The sequence below is a fragment of the Pyrus communis genome, chromosome 13 (assembly GCF_041283825.1).
Source record: "Pyrus communis isolate YQ-2024b chromosome 13, ASM4128382v1, whole genome shotgun sequence".
Lineage (NCBI taxonomy): Eukaryota > Viridiplantae > Streptophyta > Magnoliopsida > Rosales > Rosaceae > Pyrus > Pyrus communis.
In genome coordinates this window covers 29,075,641-29,093,198 of record NC_142577.1, presented here as the reverse complement: position 1 = coordinate 29,093,198, position 17,558 = coordinate 29,075,641, and the positions used below count along the sequence as shown (strand labels likewise).

At 37.8% G+C, this 17,558-nt stretch overlaps 3 protein-coding genes across 6 annotated transcripts; all 3 read right to left on the bottom strand.

Moving 5' to 3' along the window:
- Positions 1 to 1,044: 1,044 nt before the first annotated feature.
- LOC137736366 (glycosyltransferase BC10-like) lies at positions 1,045 to 3,272 on the bottom strand. Its single transcript, XM_088683289.1, has 2 exons — positions 2,495 to 3,272; positions 1,045 to 1,786 (listed from the first exon to the last, which is right to left on the bottom strand). Exons 1-2 carry the CDS (start codon positions 3,086 to 3,088, stop codon positions 1,139 to 1,141), a joined length of 1,242 nt encoding a protein of 413 aa, XP_088539415.1. The 5' UTR covers positions 3,089 to 3,272; the 3' UTR covers positions 1,045 to 1,138.
- An 871-nt stretch (positions 3,273 to 4,143) lies between these two features.
- On the bottom strand, positions 4,144 to 6,282 carry LOC137738091 (glycosyltransferase BC10-like). Its single transcript, XM_068477695.2, has 2 exons — positions 5,590 to 6,282; positions 4,144 to 4,946 (listed from the first exon to the last, which is right to left on the bottom strand). Exons 1-2 carry the CDS (start codon positions 6,145 to 6,147, stop codon positions 4,302 to 4,304), a joined length of 1,203 nt encoding a protein of 400 aa, XP_068333796.2. The 5' UTR covers positions 6,148 to 6,282; the 3' UTR covers positions 4,144 to 4,301.
- A 5,093-nt stretch (positions 6,283 to 11,375) lies between these two features.
- LOC137738023 (uncharacterized) lies at positions 11,376 to 15,896 on the bottom strand. 4 transcript variants are annotated; one of them, XR_015954980.1, is made up of 13 exons: positions 15,453 to 15,893; positions 15,227 to 15,374; positions 14,914 to 15,068; positions 14,631 to 14,813; positions 14,456 to 14,531; positions 14,265 to 14,342; positions 13,770 to 13,855; positions 13,282 to 13,355; positions 12,881 to 12,926; positions 12,624 to 12,733; positions 12,304 to 12,478; positions 12,025 to 12,230; positions 11,376 to 11,693 (listed from the first exon to the last, which is right to left on the bottom strand). XR_015954980.1 is itself a non-coding variant. In XM_088683017.1 (13 exons), the coding sequence occupies exons 1-12, from the start codon at positions 15,714 to 15,716 to the stop codon at positions 12,067 to 12,069; spliced, it is 1,470 nt and encodes a 489-aa protein (XP_088539143.1). In that variant the 5' UTR covers positions 15,717 to 15,896; the 3' UTR covers positions 11,376 to 11,693; positions 12,025 to 12,066. The 4 variants fall into 4 exon arrangements, 2 of the variants coding, with proteins under 2 accessions (XP_088539143.1, XP_088539142.1); XR_015954981.1 differs by having other exon boundaries at positions 12,025 to 12,149; XM_088683017.1 differs by having other exon boundaries at positions 12,025 to 12,141; positions 15,453 to 15,896.
- Between the last annotated feature and the right edge of the window lie 1,662 nt (positions 15,897 to 17,558).

Sequence of the window (17,558 nt, the reverse complement as noted above, 5' to 3'; positions counted from 1 at the left end):
CTTATTGTTTTTTTTTTGTCAATTAGTTGTTAATCTATGATTGAGGGCTTATTGTTAATTAGTTGTTAATCTATGATTGCATGCCTAATTGTATTTTCTTAGAAAAAAACAAAAAAAAAAAAAAAATTTATGAAAAATAAATGTGATTGCTTGGGTTTAAACCAAAAAATAAAACTTACAATTTGGTATGATGGTGCTTGGAGACATGGTTCCGGTCGTACTAGTTATGGTGGTGTGTTTCGGAATTTCAAGGGCCAGTTCCTTGGAGTCTTTTGTTCTAGCCTTGAGATTCTAGCTCTGGTGCGGCGGAGGTAATAGCTGTAACTAAGGTTATTGAATTAGCTTCAGTTTGGGATTGGAATTTTATTTGGTTGGAAGTTGATTCTGCTTTGGTTCTTGACTTCTTACCCTCTCCTCAATTGGTTCCTTGGCAATTGAGAGTGGAGGGTAGAAAATGCTTGCACTGAATTTCCCAAATGCATTTTTGGACTCCTCACATTTATCGAGAAGGTAATTAAGTTGCTACTGCCCTTGTAAATTATAGTTCCTCTTCTACGAGTCTTGTTTGGTGAGATTCTCCTCCTAGTTTCATTTTGACATTATCATCGTGATTATGTAGCGCTTCCTCACTAACGCTTTAGATAGGTTATCATTTGTTGGCCTTGTTATATCTTGTATTGGTTGTTATAAGTTTTGTTTGTTATGACTTTTATTATGGTCAAGGTTAGACTTTGTGTCTTCTTTGACAAATTATATTTTCCTTCTTTTTAATAAAGCAACCTTATTGTCACTTATCTTTTTCTTTTTTTTTTCTTTTTCTTTTTTTGTTAGGAAATCTCGACGGTACGAGGAAAATTTTATTAATAACGAAAAAATAAGTTACACCTAGTCAGGAGGACATAAACCTTACCCCTCAAAAAACAAAGACAATAAAAAGGAATAACTTTGTGATTTTACTAAAAAAATGGTATAATTAATTTGCGAATATTTTCCATGAAAGTAACAATTAAATTTTTCAGACTGCAAACAAAAAAGAACTAATATTGTGACCCTATATGTTGTAATTAGCTAAATTCGAGTTTTTCTTTTCTTTTTTTCTTTCCCTGAAGCAGTAATATGAGTACAGTAGTCAGAATATCTATGTGTTGAGGTGCATGATCTCCGGTGCAAACTTCAGCAGGTTATCCAAAGCAGTTGGCGGGAACTTCCTGGCGAATAAGAAACAAACATCCGTACTCCTCCCACTGTATTCACATTTCCGACCAAAACCATTCCTCAGGCCACTCAAAAGCTCCGCCGTCAGATTTTTGGTGGCGTACTCCGTAGGGTGTGGGCCACCCTTTTCCCAGTCAACCCAGGTTAACGTCCTATTTGCATTCTGTGCTCCAAATTTCATGGACACAAACGTTGGCAAATAATGTTCATCCGAAAAACAGTAGCCTTTGCATTTCATGAACACGGGGAAGTATTTTTGATCCGATACGAATTCAAGGGCGAGGTCTCGATCCGCTTGGAACCACTGCGACCCTTTTCGCCATTGATCGATTGTGATTCCCGGATAGTCACTGAGTCCGTACCGGCCGCGTCCATCTCCATTGGGATTGTCATAGACCTCGACAAAAGTTTGGGTGGAGTTGATGAGGTAGGAGTAGACGGTGGAGAAGTTATAGAGGGGAATGCATGCTTCTGAGAGAAGAACAAAACGCTGGTTTGAGATGTCGAGAAGAGCATTCGCCAGGAGGAGGCGCTCTGCCTCGATCAAGCTCACCGTCCCCCATTCTACTTCCTGCAATTAGTTAGCACATGTTGTAGAACAGAAAATAGTAAGAACAATTGGCATCCACCTATATAGTGGAAATGATTGAGAATTACAATTTAGAAACAATCTGGCTTTACAATAATTACTATTACAAAGACTCCTCGGTTATATAACTACATATTACATTTTCAAAGTCAAGGAGCTTTGTAAAATGGACCACCCGACTTTAATTTTTGCTTGTTGTACTGGTTTTAAAATATTATCAATTTAAGATTTATAGATATCTAATTGTATGATCGTTTAATTAAATTAATGTACTAACATGCATGGAGCTCATCTTTGAGCTGATGTGGAAGTCACACCATGGAGCTCATCTTCGCCTTCACCTCAACTTATGCTTTCTTTACGCTGTACGATAACCAATTGCATGGTTTTAGTATTAGTGCGGCTTGTGTGACTTATACGTAACTCAAAAACGAGCTCCACATCGGTCATACCATCAATTTAACAGAGGATAGACACTAACACATAAAAGACTTAGTGTCAAAATTTGAAAGTTGGCGACTCCCTATGAAATTTAACCCTAGACAATGCGGAGGGTGTAAAGGTAGTCAAATATTAATTGGCTTCTTTGGTTTTATAATCCGTGTGATGAAACTTGACTATTCAATTCTGAAAAGTATCACAGAAATATAGCTTCAACTTAGTGCAGACAATAGGAAAAAAAAAACTGACCTGACTTGGAATTCTCCGGCCACGAAAAACTGGAGTTTCGGTATACGATGAGTGATTGTAGGACGGACTTGAGTGCACATAAATTGAGTACAAACCGTGATGCCCTGCAAAGAACTTTTCCCACAGTGGTGCCAGAACAACAGGCCCCCTTGTCAAGAACATGAAAGCAACTTTTGGAACAAGACGGAATGGATATTCAGGAATCCGCGGAATCATCATCGAAGCTCTCCACAGCAGTTCTGCATTGTTCATGTCGTGAAACGCCTTCGGCGGCTTCAGATAGTCCTTCAACCCTATCCGAGGAGGACTTGACGAAACGGACGTGTTGGTCGCAACAACGGATGTTGTGGGAGAGGTTGCATTTGGCATTAGGATTTCTGTAATATTGGATGGAGGAGGAGGTGACACAGGTGAGAAGGGGATCTGAGCGAATTGTAGGCTGCCAAATGAAAGGTCCTTGAGATTGCTAAGTACTACTCCGAGGGTTACTCCGAAAACGAAGAGCAGGAAATATGAAAGGTAATTGAGGAGGTGGCGTTGGAGATTGAAGGATGTTGGAAAAAAGCTCGGAGACTTAGGATCTTGAGCCTTCATGTCACACAGAGATAGTTATAAAAAGTTTCCAAGAAACTTGTTATAATTAACCTCTGTTAATCATCCAAATTAAGACGATTAGCTGAGAAAATTTGGGATTGAGAAATCAAAGCAATCTGAAACATAAACATATCAGATGGCATGAAGATTTGGCCTTGAAATTATCTGCTGTGAGGACTTTGTAGTTCACGATGGCATGGGGATACCCTTTGGACCTGCCTGCAACGAAATATTAAATACTAGATTTTATTTTACTTTTTGTATATAAGTTAAATAATGTAATTTTTATTTATTTATTATTATTATCAATTTAAGGATTTGTTTTAATATTAGAGACTTGTTTTCTTCCAAATTTTTAATATTTGAGATTAATGCACTAGAAAATACAAGAAACAGAGATTTATTACCTTAGTTAAAATAGTTTTGCATAAAATAAAATAAAAAGATTTCAAAAGATTTGACTACCTTTGTCCTTCCAATACTTTTCAAGAGTTTTGATTTTTCAATGCCAAATTGTGGCATAAGTTTTTATTACATGCGTGTTTGATTTTATTTTTGATTTGCTAATATTATAATAGGAAAGTTTTTCTACTTTTTCTTCATTAGGAGAACACATACGATTCCTTGAGCTTTAAACAAAAATGAATTAAAGACATAAGATGATTTAAGTCCATAATTTTCAATGCCATGTTTTGATTAGGATCCATCTGATTGTCCCCAATCAGCCTCTTTCCCTTAATTGCATGATGAACACAAAGGGTTTAAAGATTTTTTAAAACGTTTTGTGGCAATTAGTACTTAGCAAAAATCGAAGCCATGGCACATGGAATTTTTAGGTTATTTTGAATCGTAACTGATTACATTCCCATAATATATACAAGACTAGGAATTTTTCGCGACTGCTACGCTCAGGTCCTTCCGTTCAATTTCAGTCCACAATTCCATCAAATATATGCAACAGGTCAAAGCCTGTGAAATTGGGCTTCTGAGGCAATTGAACCCACCATCAACGCTTTTGCTTTCAAGAGAAACAAACACAAAAATAGCTTACCAGATATGGAAGAATGAAGAGATTTAAATTATAAATAATTTCGTCTGGATAACCATTTTCTCTTTACTATACACTTAATCAATGTGATAATGAATATAAAGCTGTTGGACCGCGACGTCGATCTTCGACATCATAAATGAAAGTAGTTTAAAATATCAAATTCTATCTGTTGAATCGCATGAGCTTCGGCACAAACCTCAGCAGTCTCTCCAGTGTACCAGGCCCAAACTTCCTAGCAAACAAGAAACAAACATTGGAAACTCTTCCATTATATATACATGCAGTCCCATTCCTCAAGCTATTCAAAACCTCGACCGTCACATCCGTTCTAGTAAACTTGGCTGGATGTGGACCGCCCCTCGACCAGTCAACCCAGGTCAAACTCCTATTTGAATTCTTCTGTGCAAATTTTATGTTCACATATGTTGGCAAGTAATGCTCATCTGCGTAGCATGAGCCCCTGCAGTAAGTTTGGAACAACGGGAAGTATTTTTTATCCGAGACAACTTCAATGGCAAGGCTTCTGTCGATTTCAAACCATTGCGACCCTTTTCGCCATTGACTCAACGAGATTTGTGGATACATGTGAGAACTGTACCTGCCACGCCCAACCGAGCTTGGATCATCATAGACTCCCACAAAAGTTTCATTGGAGCGAATGAGGTAATTGTAGACAGTGGGGAAGTTGTGGAGGGGAATGCATGACTCTGAGAGCAGAATGAACCGTTGGTTTGAGATGTCGAGAAGAGCATTCGCCAATAGGCGGCGCTCGGCCTCAATCATGTTAACCTTTCCCCATTCTACTTCCTGTAGTACATGTAGAACGTATAAAAATTAGTAAGAAGAACAATCTTGCAATTAAATGAACAAGCTGCCAGAAGAAGAAACTCATCGAGTGCTGCTACGTGCGCTTACAATGCCGTTTTGTGAATCTACTAGGGTGAATAAATGTGGCCAATTAGACAATGGTCCATGTCATGCTCTTTACTTTGCATTAACACATTTCGAATCAAGTACGAATTAACCCCGTTACTGAAGGGTTTTCGACACATCTATGATGGTAATCGATCAAATCACATGATTATTTAAGAGATCTACGATGACGTGAAGGCATGAGCTCCTAGACCAAATATGTGCTTTTAAGTAGGTGGATTGTCTAAAACAGAGCAGGCAATCTGTCAAGCATTCAATCTTATTCTGCCAACAAGCTTTGTAGTTAAAACTTTTTAGTCAATCAACTTCAAACTCTAATGTCATTGTTTAATGGATTCTTAATCTTTCTTTCAAAACTAATGTTCCCTCCAAATTTCACCTCTGCGGCCTCAATTTATTTACGGAATTGTTATTAGTACTTTAAAATCGTCACCAGATCAAGGTGCGCATGATAGCTTCAATTTCATCAAATTCAGTAAAATGCAACAAATAAATTTATGCAGGGAAAGTAACTGACCTGGCTGGGAATTCTTCTGCCATGAAAAACTGGACTTTCCGGGTGCGATCCATTGTAAGATGGATTCGAATGCACGTAAATCGAGTACAATCCTTTATGTCCTTTGAAGAACTTCTCCCACAACGGGGCCAAAAAAACAGGACCCTTTACCAAGAACATAAAAGCAACCTTGGGAACACGGGGAAACGGATACTCGGAAATCCGAGGACTCGTCGAAGCTCTCCACAGCAACTCCACATCGTCCATGTCGTGGAAAACCTCCGGCGGCTTTAGATATTCCTTCAATCCTACGTGAGGACGACGGTGACTCGTGTTGGGTTCAACTGCTTTAACGTTCGGCATGAGGTTGTGCGGATTGGATGCAGATGTTGAGGTTGAGAAGGAGAACTGTGCTAATTGCAGACTGACGAAAAAGTCTTTCATGTAGAAGCTGAGCACCATTCCGAGGGTCAGGCCGCCGCCGAAGACGAGGAAGTAGAAGAGGAGATTGAGCAAGTGGAGCTGGACATTGAAGAGCTTTGAGAAGAAGTTTAAAGGGTTTTGATTTGGTCCCTTCATTCTACTAACAAAAATAATATTTACAAGAAAATTTGATCAATGCTTCTGTTATGGCTTCAGAGGGTTGATCCAGAAGAAAAAGTCCACTCAAACTCGTGGGATATGATATTTTGACAAATACCAAGTTAGATTATGGGTATGAATCTATATGCCTTTTTGAACAGATGACGAGGTTCCTGCTACGAAGCTGCTTCAATATATATACATATATATATGTATATAGTGATATATCAAAGTATCTTTTTTGGGATATTAACCGAAGAATCCGAATCGAAATCTGAAACCAAAAGCAAATCACTTTGAACAAATCCTGAAAGGATAAGGTATTCGTGCCAGGAATCGAAGTACAAGGCAGAGTGGGGAGAAGAATGGAGAAGTTAGGGAGGGAGGGAGGCAGGGAGGGAGAGAGAGAGTTAGAGAAGAAAGGTCGGTGGCTGGCTTAAATTTATGGGTTGGGGAAGGCTGGTAACTATAGGCGGCCGTATGCTTTCATGACTTCGTAAGGCCATCGGGATGGGGTAGGGATACAACTCTCCCATCTCAATCCTTCAACAATTTGGAATTTGAGTTTCAATTAATCTCTCTCTTTTTTATGTTATTAGTGTTATTTATTTAATTATGTTTGTTTGGCAAAGTTCTTTCATTTTATTAATCGTAATTAAGGTAAAAACGTAACGCTTTTAAATTTGCAAATACACAATACCAGGATCCATAATTTATTTTAATATAAATTAAAATATATATAAATTAAAGAAGAAAAAGGCAAAAAAGTCTTTGTTTTTAGGGAGCCGTCGTCGTTTACTCACAGTTAAGCTGAAAATTTTGAAACGACGGAGGCGTTATTTTCGGCATTAATTGGACTTTGAAGTTGGAATATTAAAGCCGCCAATTAATAATTTTAATTAAAAGTATTAAGGACTATAATTGTCCATGTGAAAGACGTAACTTCCAGTACACGTTTTCGTTTGACCATTCAAACACCCCCAGACTTTTGGGAACCAGAAAACTTCCAGATTGCATGGCCGACGGCCTTTTACCAATCCCATGCAAACAAATCAAATCATGCAAAGATAAATCACAGGAATCTTCTTTTGAAAATCAAGGCAGCTAACTTTGACAGAATTCATTCGCTTAATATTACGATTTGATGATATTTTTTTTATTTATAAGTGAAAAATTTTAAGTTTGAATATTATAGATAACAAATTCGATATCAAATTAGGTTATTCATTGTATGGTTTAATTGAACTCTCATATTTTTTAAATGTAAAATATATTGTTATACTACAAAACTTTGACCAATTCAATCTCCCAATTATTTTATTCCCTTAACCCTTTTCATGAAATTCCATGCATAATAAAATAGGAAACTTAGAGGAAATAAGGACCTGAAAACTCTATTATGCTACAGTGTATGACACGTATCAAATGAATGAATGTGCAGCTAAGAATTTAACAACTAAAGATCTAATGGCTAAATTTTTTTACGTATACTATATATCAGTGCACACTAAAAATCCCAAAAGTAAACATTATAAAAAATTTCTCAGCTGTTGTTGCAGTGATTTTCGGCGGTGATCTATATTCACCTTCCAGGACCAGAATTCAAATTTGTATATGATGTTGAGTACTTTGTTTTGTTCGGCTTTAAGCAAATTATAAGGGATTTAGATCCGAATCCCATCAATTTTTCTACCCTATATGACACTCCATTATAGAGCAGTTCCACTGTGGGAAAGGCCCCCCTAAGCAATACACTATGTTATCTACCCAATGAACAATAACTGCCCTTAATGAACAATAACCGCCTTTTGCATCTTCACCGTTGCACTTCAATAGCCCTGGTAATAGACAATAAAATACAAGTATTTTTTTTATTCATAAAATAATACCAAGATAATTAAAAAAAGACAAAGAAAAAGCAGCATCTCTCTCTCTCTGTTGAAATGAACACCAAGTAATCGACAAACGCGCGAAAGCCACCACCTGTGGCTCCTCTTCTTCTTCACCTTCTTCACCCTCGCATTCACCCTCACTCTCATTAGCACCACCATTCACCAAACCCTCCCCACCTTTTCCCTCACCCCCACCTCTATACTCCCCCTCCGGCCCACAGTCCTGGACGCACTTCTTCACTACGCCATTTCATCATCAAACACCTCGTCAACACCCCACATGTCCCCCGCCGGAACTCACCTCCATATCCTTCGCCCTCACCCACCTCTGCACACCCAACTGCAATTTCCTCGTTTTCAGCCTCACTGATCCAGAACCTGACAGAAAAAAAATTAAAAAAGGCGTCTAACGTCAGCTGACGTCAGATCCACCTCAGGCTCTCGGGCTGGCACGAATCCACCGGCCTGGCATTCGAGCCTGCTCGGGCTCCCTCCCAGCCAACGCTGGACTTCCTCCCTCGGGCAATCAGGTCCTGTGCTGAAGCCTGTCCATCGTGCAAAAGCTCCCGCTGGAGCTGCTCTTAGGGACTGGATTGTCTGCCCTTTCCATCCCATACCCTTCTCATCTCCTCTTATTTCTGTGATCACGGTTAAGTCACATCAACATTTTATATTGATTTTTTATAGAAATAATAAGACAAAAAGCAATGAGAATATAAAATGTTGACGTGGGTTAACCATGATCACAAAAATAAAAATAGATAAAAAGGGTACGGGATGGATAAGGAGGACAAACAATCTAGATCCCCATTTTAGATACAGATTAGAAGTGATGAGCGTGAAAAGAAACTGTGCGTGATCCGTGCAAGTAAATCAGCAGCTGACAACAGGGCACCGGTCCCTGTATTAATATCTACACAAAAAAGAAATGGTGTTGGCCCTCTTGGAGGCTGGGGCTAATGAAGCATTGGCGTGTCAAACATTCCAAAATGGGCTGCGCTTGCACGCATCTCGCCATTGTCAAGTCATCATCGTTCATTTTTTTTTTTTGTCGCAATCATCGTTCGTACATGACTTAGTTTATTTTACTTTCTTCAACAAAAACTATTTCACTAATGGCTTCCAAACAACACTTTTTTAAAATGTGTATGTAGGTTGAATTTAAAGAATGAGAATTCTTTCTGAATTCTTCTTAGGGTTGTGATTTTTACACACCCTTAACTACTTTTCCCACATCTTTTTTTATTTTTTAATACTTAATTGGTATCCTACTATTTAATCTTCCATATATACCCTTTCTACTTGTTGATGGTAATTAATGAAAGATTAAATAGGGAGGGGTATATATGGAAGATTAAATAGTAGGATACCAATTAAGTATTAAAAAATATGGAGGAGTGTGTCAAAAGTAGTTAAAGGTGTGTGAAAATCACAACCCTTCTTTTTATAAGGATTTTGAAATTTTTTTAATTGTGTCTATTTATCGTACATCGTACGTTTTCATTAGGTACTATTTATTCAGTTTGAAATAAAAGAATTTATAATAATTTTTTATCGTACGATATATGTTAAACAGACACAATTGAAGAATCTCTTCTAGGATCTTCACAAAAAGGATCCGGAGAGGATCCTCATTCGAATTTAAAAACTAGTGAACTTGAGCCTTTAATGAATCATTTTAATTCTTGTTATACTCTTTTAATTTCTTAAAATGACATTATTGATTCTTCTACACTTTATTTTCTCCATTGGAAAACAAAGTAAGCACAACACTTACCACTATTAACCTTACACCACCACCACAATACCACCACCACTGTTGCCAGCACCACCACAATAACAAACAACTGCCACCACAATCACAACCGTCACCATTGCCGCTATCATAGCCTCTTACCATTATTACCTCTACACTCCAGCCACCACACCCCACCCCACTCCACAATTACTACAACATCACCGCCCCACCCCACCCCCCTCCCAAAAACAAAACTCATGGCTACCGCCATTGCCGTCACCACCTACGACTACAACCACCGACCTTACACCATTGCACACATCACTGCAACCATTATTGCCACCACCAACAACGCCGCCTCCACCACCACCACACCGATGTCACCACTTCTAACACACCCTATTATTGGCACTGTCACCATAACTCCACTATTGTCATTGTCACCATTGCCAACACCACAATTGCCGTTGCCACCACCCCCACTACTATGCCCACTTTTTAATTATATATAATTATCACTTGTATATTATAATTTGTCAAACATTTTTACACTGTTTTTCATACTCACATTACTTTTAAAATATAACTTATCAAAAACTTAACTATTTATTTTATAGCTGATTATTCTTAATTTAGAAAACACAACAATTTCAAACTAGCCCTCAATCATAACTTAAAATCAAAATTATTAAATTCATTTTAAGTCGGAGTTGAGATATTTTCGAATTAGAGTTGAATTAAAATGTCACTTTACTAAGCCATGTGGATTTACTTGTCAATATGCAAAAAGCGACGTGACTTCGACTTGTCAATTCGAAAAATCAACCGGGAAGGATAAAAGAAAACAAAATTACAAAATCCCTCATTATCACGGAATGGATGGAACATAAATACTAACATGCATGTATTTTTTTCATGCGAATGAAATATAATACCCAATTACTTGGTGGTGGTGGACTGGTGGTGGACTCCAATTTTCCGTTCGAATGTAAAATTTGGTGCCCGTGGTCCTAAAGCATAACGAAAAAAGTTAGAAGGCAAGGGTAAGGGCAAGGCTGAGGCTCTTCCGCCAGTCAATGCACCTATCTTTGCTTCAATTGGCAACTTTTTGTACAAAGTTGTGAACATACTGCTTTATTCAACTGGTCTATCTTACATTTTCAATTTCAGGTGTTAAATTCAAAAGATGAATAGTGATTCTTAACAATTGCTCCAGCGTAATTAGATGAAACTTTATTGCAAAGAGATGGCATATGGAACTCACGCCACCATTGCAATTACAATTAAATCCGTCTCTTAACCGATTGAGAAACTTTGCTGTCACGTCCTTCAGTTCCATCCTTTTAGGATAATTGGGGACCCTTTTTACTTTCATGCTGTGAACGCAATTGGGTTAAGAATCTTTTTCAAGGGAATTGGCAATGGACCAAAGCACCGAAAAGAAGCCTCAAGGAAACACTTGCATGGGACGAGCGTCTATGCCCTGTGTTAATCTCACTCGTCAAGTGAGTCGTGACCATGATGCGAGAGAGACACATAGGCGCGTAAGCCCGTCCTGCCAACCAAGGTTTTTCTCGGGATCTTGGGAGTCTGACTTCGACGGAAGAATGTCACTGGTACTAAACAAAGAGAGTTGTACAATTTTGACATTTGAGATTTAAAAATTTCATATGCTACTCATCCCGAGTACGCTAAGATACAATTACAGCCTCTACATTCTAAGTCTAATTTGGAACGAACCTGTTTTTAAACAAGTAAAACACAGCAAAGCTAGCCACTGCCCTGGCAATAAGAACCTGAGGTTTCCATGGCTTCCAACAATTTAACCTGACACCACTACTTAAATATGCCCAAATCCATCGAGAGAGGAAGTGCAGCCTACAAGTTTTTTGAAACCTCTGAATCGAAAATTCCTGCACGAAGTAATGCAGCAAGCTTTGATAAGCCCCAAGTGAGTTAATAACTAACATTGGAAATATTGTTTAACTCTTCGATGCTAAATTGATAAGGTTACAATGATCAAATAACAAAAAAGATCATCTCTCTGTAAGTAACATATCAGACTGGAAAAACGGATATGATATAATTCAATTCACAAACATTCAAGATTCTGTGTCTGGGCTCTGTATATTTCAAGGATTCAATTAAGCTGCAAATGGAGCTTCATCAACGAATTTTCATGTTAAGTTATATCCAAATAATCATATATCATTTTGGGTGAAAATGCAAGTTTAGTGATCTAACCTAAAGGTAGTTTGTGAAAGGACCAAAGAGAGAGCAGCTTCCTCACTTGGGCTCATAATTTCCCACCTTGGTAAAGAATGCAGCCAAACTGCTATGGAAAGTTTCTAAAGAGAATCCCTGCACACCTTAAAGGGAATTGTTTGAATTGGAACTTTACATGTATATGCTTCAAGAACAATGTGTCTGGCGTTCACCAAATCATCAACCTACGTGCATGTTAAAGTTGCATTGATGTAGGACCAAGTTAAAGATTACGTCATGAAACCAGGAAAATGTTACCTTTGGTAACTTATCTTGCTGGGCAAGATGATCCACATGAAGCCTCACATTAGATGCACAATGAATCCAAATGCTACGATCAATCTCCGAATATACAGTGGAAACTATGTCAAACAATGTTTCTGCTCCATTTTCTATCGCTTTCAAGACAGAACTTTCTCTAGCTCTGCGGTTCCTGAAAGGTAAGACTCCTCTGTCTGAATACATCTAATATGGTGCCATGATAATCCTTTTCTGAATTATAGTTTTTAGGCCAAGAACATTGATGATGATTTTACTGATATACAAAACAGGGGGAAAAGGAAGAGAGAGTTTTATACTTGAGATATCCACAAAGCATGTGCTTTGGCCATAGGTTAACTCTCCCATGCATGGGGACCAAGGCATGTGGGGAAAGCTCCATGAATTTGTAAGTTGATTGAAAATAATCCTGTGTTTGAAAAAAAAAAATTATGGTTATACGTATGTAATTATGACAACGGGAGTAAGCTAGACCACCATAGCATGTGGCATACCAATAACCTCTGCTTTATAGAGAAAATTAACTTAAAGTAATATACCATCGATAGGAACTTACAGTCATATTTCCCCCACCAGAAACATCCAGTACAGCACTACCTTGTCTGCAACAAACCAAAGTTATTTTTTTCAGCAGAGCAGTCCCAACAGGTAAAAAAGTCGGAGCTATTATAAAACCTAATTTCGAGAACCAATACTGAAAAAGAATAGGAAACTTTGGGGGATAGGCAAAGCTAGAAACATAAACCGACCTAAAAAAGTAAACAAGAAGGCACAGATATTTTCTATTGCTGGTGTAAGTGCAAAAGAGGACAACACCATAAATTAGAATTTTTGCCTAAAGCAAGGCAGTTGATTTGTAATATAGCATAAAGTTTACAACAGGTTTTCACAAGCAAGGGGCTGATCAAATCATAGATAGGGGTGCTCATAACAAAGAAGAATTCTCTTCTATCTCACCCCACACAATGATCACCGACAATCAATGAGTGAGTACTAGCATGGAGCAGTGCCATATGCCCATCTGTATGCCCCTGAATTAAAGTAAATAAATAAACAAAAAAAAAATGTTATTTTCAAACTGCATAGTAGATTAATTTCAGAAGTTATATCAAATAGAAAGACTAAATCAGTAAAACTCTATATCATTAGTTGTAAATATGAAACCAAAACCTACAGTATGCTTTTTTTCCCTAAGAAAGCATAAAGCATTGGTACCAACGTTTCAGCAAGGATATCAAGATTACCAAACAGTTAATAACTCATTAGAATAATGGAAAAATAATAAGCTTAAGAATATCTGAGAACAAGTGGCTTTTACTGGTTAAAATCAAAGATTGAACTTCTGCAAGAGAAAAAAAAAGGGAATGTAGTGAGGTTCATCACTCTATTCCAATTCCTTTCATAATATGATTTTATTTAGAATAAGAAAGTCAAGTGAGAAATACCGGAGAAAAAACGGCAATCAATCGCTGTCCACCAATGCAAATCTCTTCAGTTCCAGAAATTGCAGTGAAGCCAAGAGACCAGTCATCTGTCGTCATATATTACCATAAAATTAGGAAGTACATTTTATATGGAGACCTTAAGAAGAGCAGAACAAACAGCCCAAAGTAATAAAATAGTAAACTAGAAGGTAATAGCAACTCATATCCCTAATCTCATATAAAGGATCCATCTTCCATCTTACTAAAAGATTACCCGTCATTCTACCATTTTAATTTAAAAACTTTATTGATGTACAATCCGAAATTGTAAAAGAGGACAGACACTAGGATATCAAGCGCTTTGAAATAAAGGTCTTTCCTCTTCATCTAAAGTTAGTTTCAAAATTGACCTCATCTAGAAATCACAGTAAAATGTGGTACAATCACAAAATTGAGCTAAGCTCCTCATTACTAGACTTCTCAGTCGCTGGAAACACAAAGTGTTAAGATAACAACCTTTTCCAATGCGTCGCATGGTATTTTCATGTGCTAATAAAGTAGCATCAGGATTGCAACGCTGAATAACTGAAAGACCTGGAAACATTAAAAAGACCAAATGTCTACGTATCAATTTAGTTTGACCAAACACAAAAGTTAAATAAAAAAATGACCTATCATATTTTGTCTAGTTTTACCAAAAAACTTACCATCCACATGATCGTGATGATGATGAGTAACAAAGACAACTAACTTTCTTGGCAATGAAGTTACAATTTGTGCAAGCTGAATGTATAAAGTATAAAACAAGTTACCAAGAGCTTCAATAAATAGCTAAAACTAAACCATACTACAGAGGTAGCAGAGCAAACTATCATGTCTTACCTCTTCATGGAATTCAGACCGGCATCCAGGGTCCACTATCAATGCATCTCCACAAGCAATAAAATCATCCTTCACAGATTCATTTGAAGCATGTTTGGGTGCAAAAACAATCAGATTTGTTGTATAAAAAGGTTTTCCTGTCCTGCTTCCCATAGGTACAAGCACAACACCAGGAGGGTACTCCTGCAATCACGACAATCTTTACTCCGGGGGAACACAATAGTACAAAGCGTATAATGGAAATAAATAAGGGAGTTAATAAGACCGAAAACACACGGCAAACCTGGTAAGGTAAGGTGGATGGAATGTTCATCTCTCTCGATTTCTCAGATTCATTTAGAAGACCGGCAACTATCAACGGCCCCACACGATCACTACTTGGTTTCACTTCAAGAAGCCAGCTTAGACAACTCGGGACAGACATCCATTTACACGATTCTGCATAAGTAAATCTAACATAAGCTGCATATATCTCACCAAAATATCATATCCATTACCATATATAATTCACACGAAGTACATTTACTTACTAAATTAAACAGAGTTAAAAAAAGGGAAAACAAAGAAATGCTCAAGCGACAGTGATATGAGCAAACCTTGTAAATTTTGCTCCGGAGCTACCAATTTTCCCCTAATAAACACCGAACTGATGGGCGGCCCGGGTCCGAACTGAGCTTCCTCCACGTACTTGGACAACCTCCAATCTCCACCGTCAGCTGCCTTAGACCCTACTTGTTCCAGAACCTACTAAACCAATACTTATAAGTATATAAAACCCTAAACCCAAAAATTACAATTCGACGATTTGAAACCACACGATACCTGGTTGAGAGCCGACTCGAAGTCGAATTTTGCCAAATCGATCTTCCCCGACCACGGTTCTGCGCCTGCCAGTGCAATCGAGGGCTTCGATTGTCCTTCTAGAAGGTTCAATTGGGAGGATGGCAAGTCCCAGAGGTCGGAATCGACGTACGAGTCGTACTCTTCGTCGTCGAACTTCGGCGGTCGCGTCTGTTTCACGAGGAGGAATTCGGCGCCGTTTTGAGGATTCTCGAGAATCACAGCTAGCTTGTGGTGCGCTGCCATTGCTAAGATTTGGACGAATGCGACGGAAAGGTTGATGAAGGAGAAGAGCGAGAGGGTTAGGATTTAAAATTCCCAGGTAGTTGTACTGAACAGCAGCACAACCGTCACATGTTCTTTGAAGAAGTAGGTGGTGCGGGAACAGTGACGTTGATGTGACCGTTATTGGAGGTTTATGTCGTTGGAGTAGCCGCTCGTTGGTGTTAAAACTCGAAAATATGATGAGTTGTGTGTTGGGCTTAATCTGTATTTAGCTAAGCCCACTTATAGATTGGGCTGCTGCTTGGGCCTTGACGCACCCCAATTCGTACGCGGCTGTTATAAATAGTTCTTTCAGTAGTATTTTCGAATTCTCTTCTCTATTTAATGAAAAAGAAAAATTCTAGTAATAGTCGGCAAAAAAAAAAAAACCTTAAGTCTCCGACAAAAGAGAAAATTGTAATAATAGTTTCTCAAATTTAATCCATTTAGAACGATGATCCCTCAACTAAAAATTCGTGATCATTAGCCCCTTAATTTCTCAAAATGTGCAATTATGTTCATTTTCATCACATCAGTTAGAACTTTCATCAAAATAAGTTATGTTAAAATAATCAATCATACGATTAGATTTTTAAGGGACTATTGCTCTAATTGTGTTAAATTAAAGATCATTTTTTCAATTGCGTTTAAAATGAGAAACCATTTATTCAATTAGGTGAAAGTTTAGTGACCATTTCTACAATTTTCTCATTTAGTTTTCCATATTTGCCCATTCATTCAGCCTGAAGTACATGGTATGTGACTTATTTTGTTGAATGTTTCAATGGAATTAATGAAAAAGACAATATATGCACATTTTAATGAATTAAAGACCAATAATCATGCATTTTTAATTGAAAAACCATTACTTTAAAGTTAAAATTAAAGAAACATTGTTAGAATTTTTGTCGACAAAAACAATCGAACTGTTGTAGAAGTACATAAGCTTACCGAACGATCGAAACCAGTTCTGAGAGCAACTCCAGCGTGGAAGCCTTCCCCCCAGGCTATTCACTATTCAATTCACCTGGTGAACAGTAACCGCCCTTAATGAACAGTAATCGCATTTTACATCTCCACCATTACACTTCAATAGCCCTGGCAATAGGCAATAAAATATTAGTATTTTTGTTATTCATAAAATAATACAAAATATTTTTAATTGTAATTTTGGATAACATTTTTAATCGTTCTCATTGTGCCACTTGTCATAAAATCCGAAAAGACAATTATTGGGGATGGATTTCCGATAAGATTTTTAATCGTACTCGTTGCGCCACGTGTCATTATCCGAAAATACAATTATTGGTGATAGATTTCTGATAAGATTATTAACCAATCACGTCGCGCCACGTGTCATAATTTGTTTACAATCTTTGAGGATAGATTTCCATCAGATTTTTAACGAATGATGGCATGCCACGTGGCATTATCTACAACCTACTCCTTTCTGAATCCTCCATATAATTCACCATCCATCCTCACAAATCTTACACCAATTTTCTCAAGATCTCTATCATTATTCATAGTTTCTGCTTCATTCTTCACAAAAATCTCTATCATTATTCATAGTTTCTGTTTATTTCTTACAATGTCTTCTTCTTCCTCAAGGATGATATGGGAACTCGATCAGGAAGAGGATGAATTGTTTAACCAATCAGAAGGAATGTTCAGTCTCCATGTAGCAAAAAATGAGAGGGAAAATGACGAGGAGCATAGAAGGAGAGATGACGAAGCAAGAATGGGCAGAGCCTCCCATTCCTGTCGAGTCATCCAAGCTGTGGCTCAGATCTGTAGGCCCAGCCGTTCTGGAAACCTTGATAG

Excerpts from the sequence above, each read along its gene's own strand:
- LOC137736366 (XM_088683289.1), bottom strand. The coding sequence starts at position 3,088 with ATGAAGGCTCAAGATCCTAAGTCTCCGAGCTTTTTTCCAACATCCTTC. Across the intron at positions 1,787-2,494 it reads GCCGGAGAATTCCAAGTCAG|GAAGTAGAATGGGGGACGGT; the intron begins GTCAGTTTTTTT and ends AACTAATTGCAG.
- LOC137738091 (XM_068477695.2), bottom strand. The coding sequence starts at position 6,147 with ATGAAGGGACCAAATCAAAACCCTTTAAACTTCTTCTCAAAGCTCTTC. Across the intron at positions 4,947-5,589 it reads GCAGAAGAATTCCCAGCCAG|GAAGTAGAATGGGGAAAGGT; the intron begins GTCAGTTACTTT and ends CATGTACTACAG.
- LOC137738023 (XM_088683016.1), bottom strand. The coding sequence starts at position 15,716 with ATGGCAGCGCACCACAAGCTAGCTGTGATTCTCGAGAATCCTCAAAAC. Across the intron at positions 14,343-14,455 it reads TCATCACGATCATGTGGATG|GTCTTTCAGTTATTCAGCGT; the intron begins GTAAGTTTTTTG and ends TAATGTTTCCAG. Across the intron at positions 11,694-12,303 it reads AGCAAGATAAGTTACCAAAG|GAATTTTCGATTCAGAGGTT; the intron begins GTAACATTTTCC and ends TACTTCGTGCAG.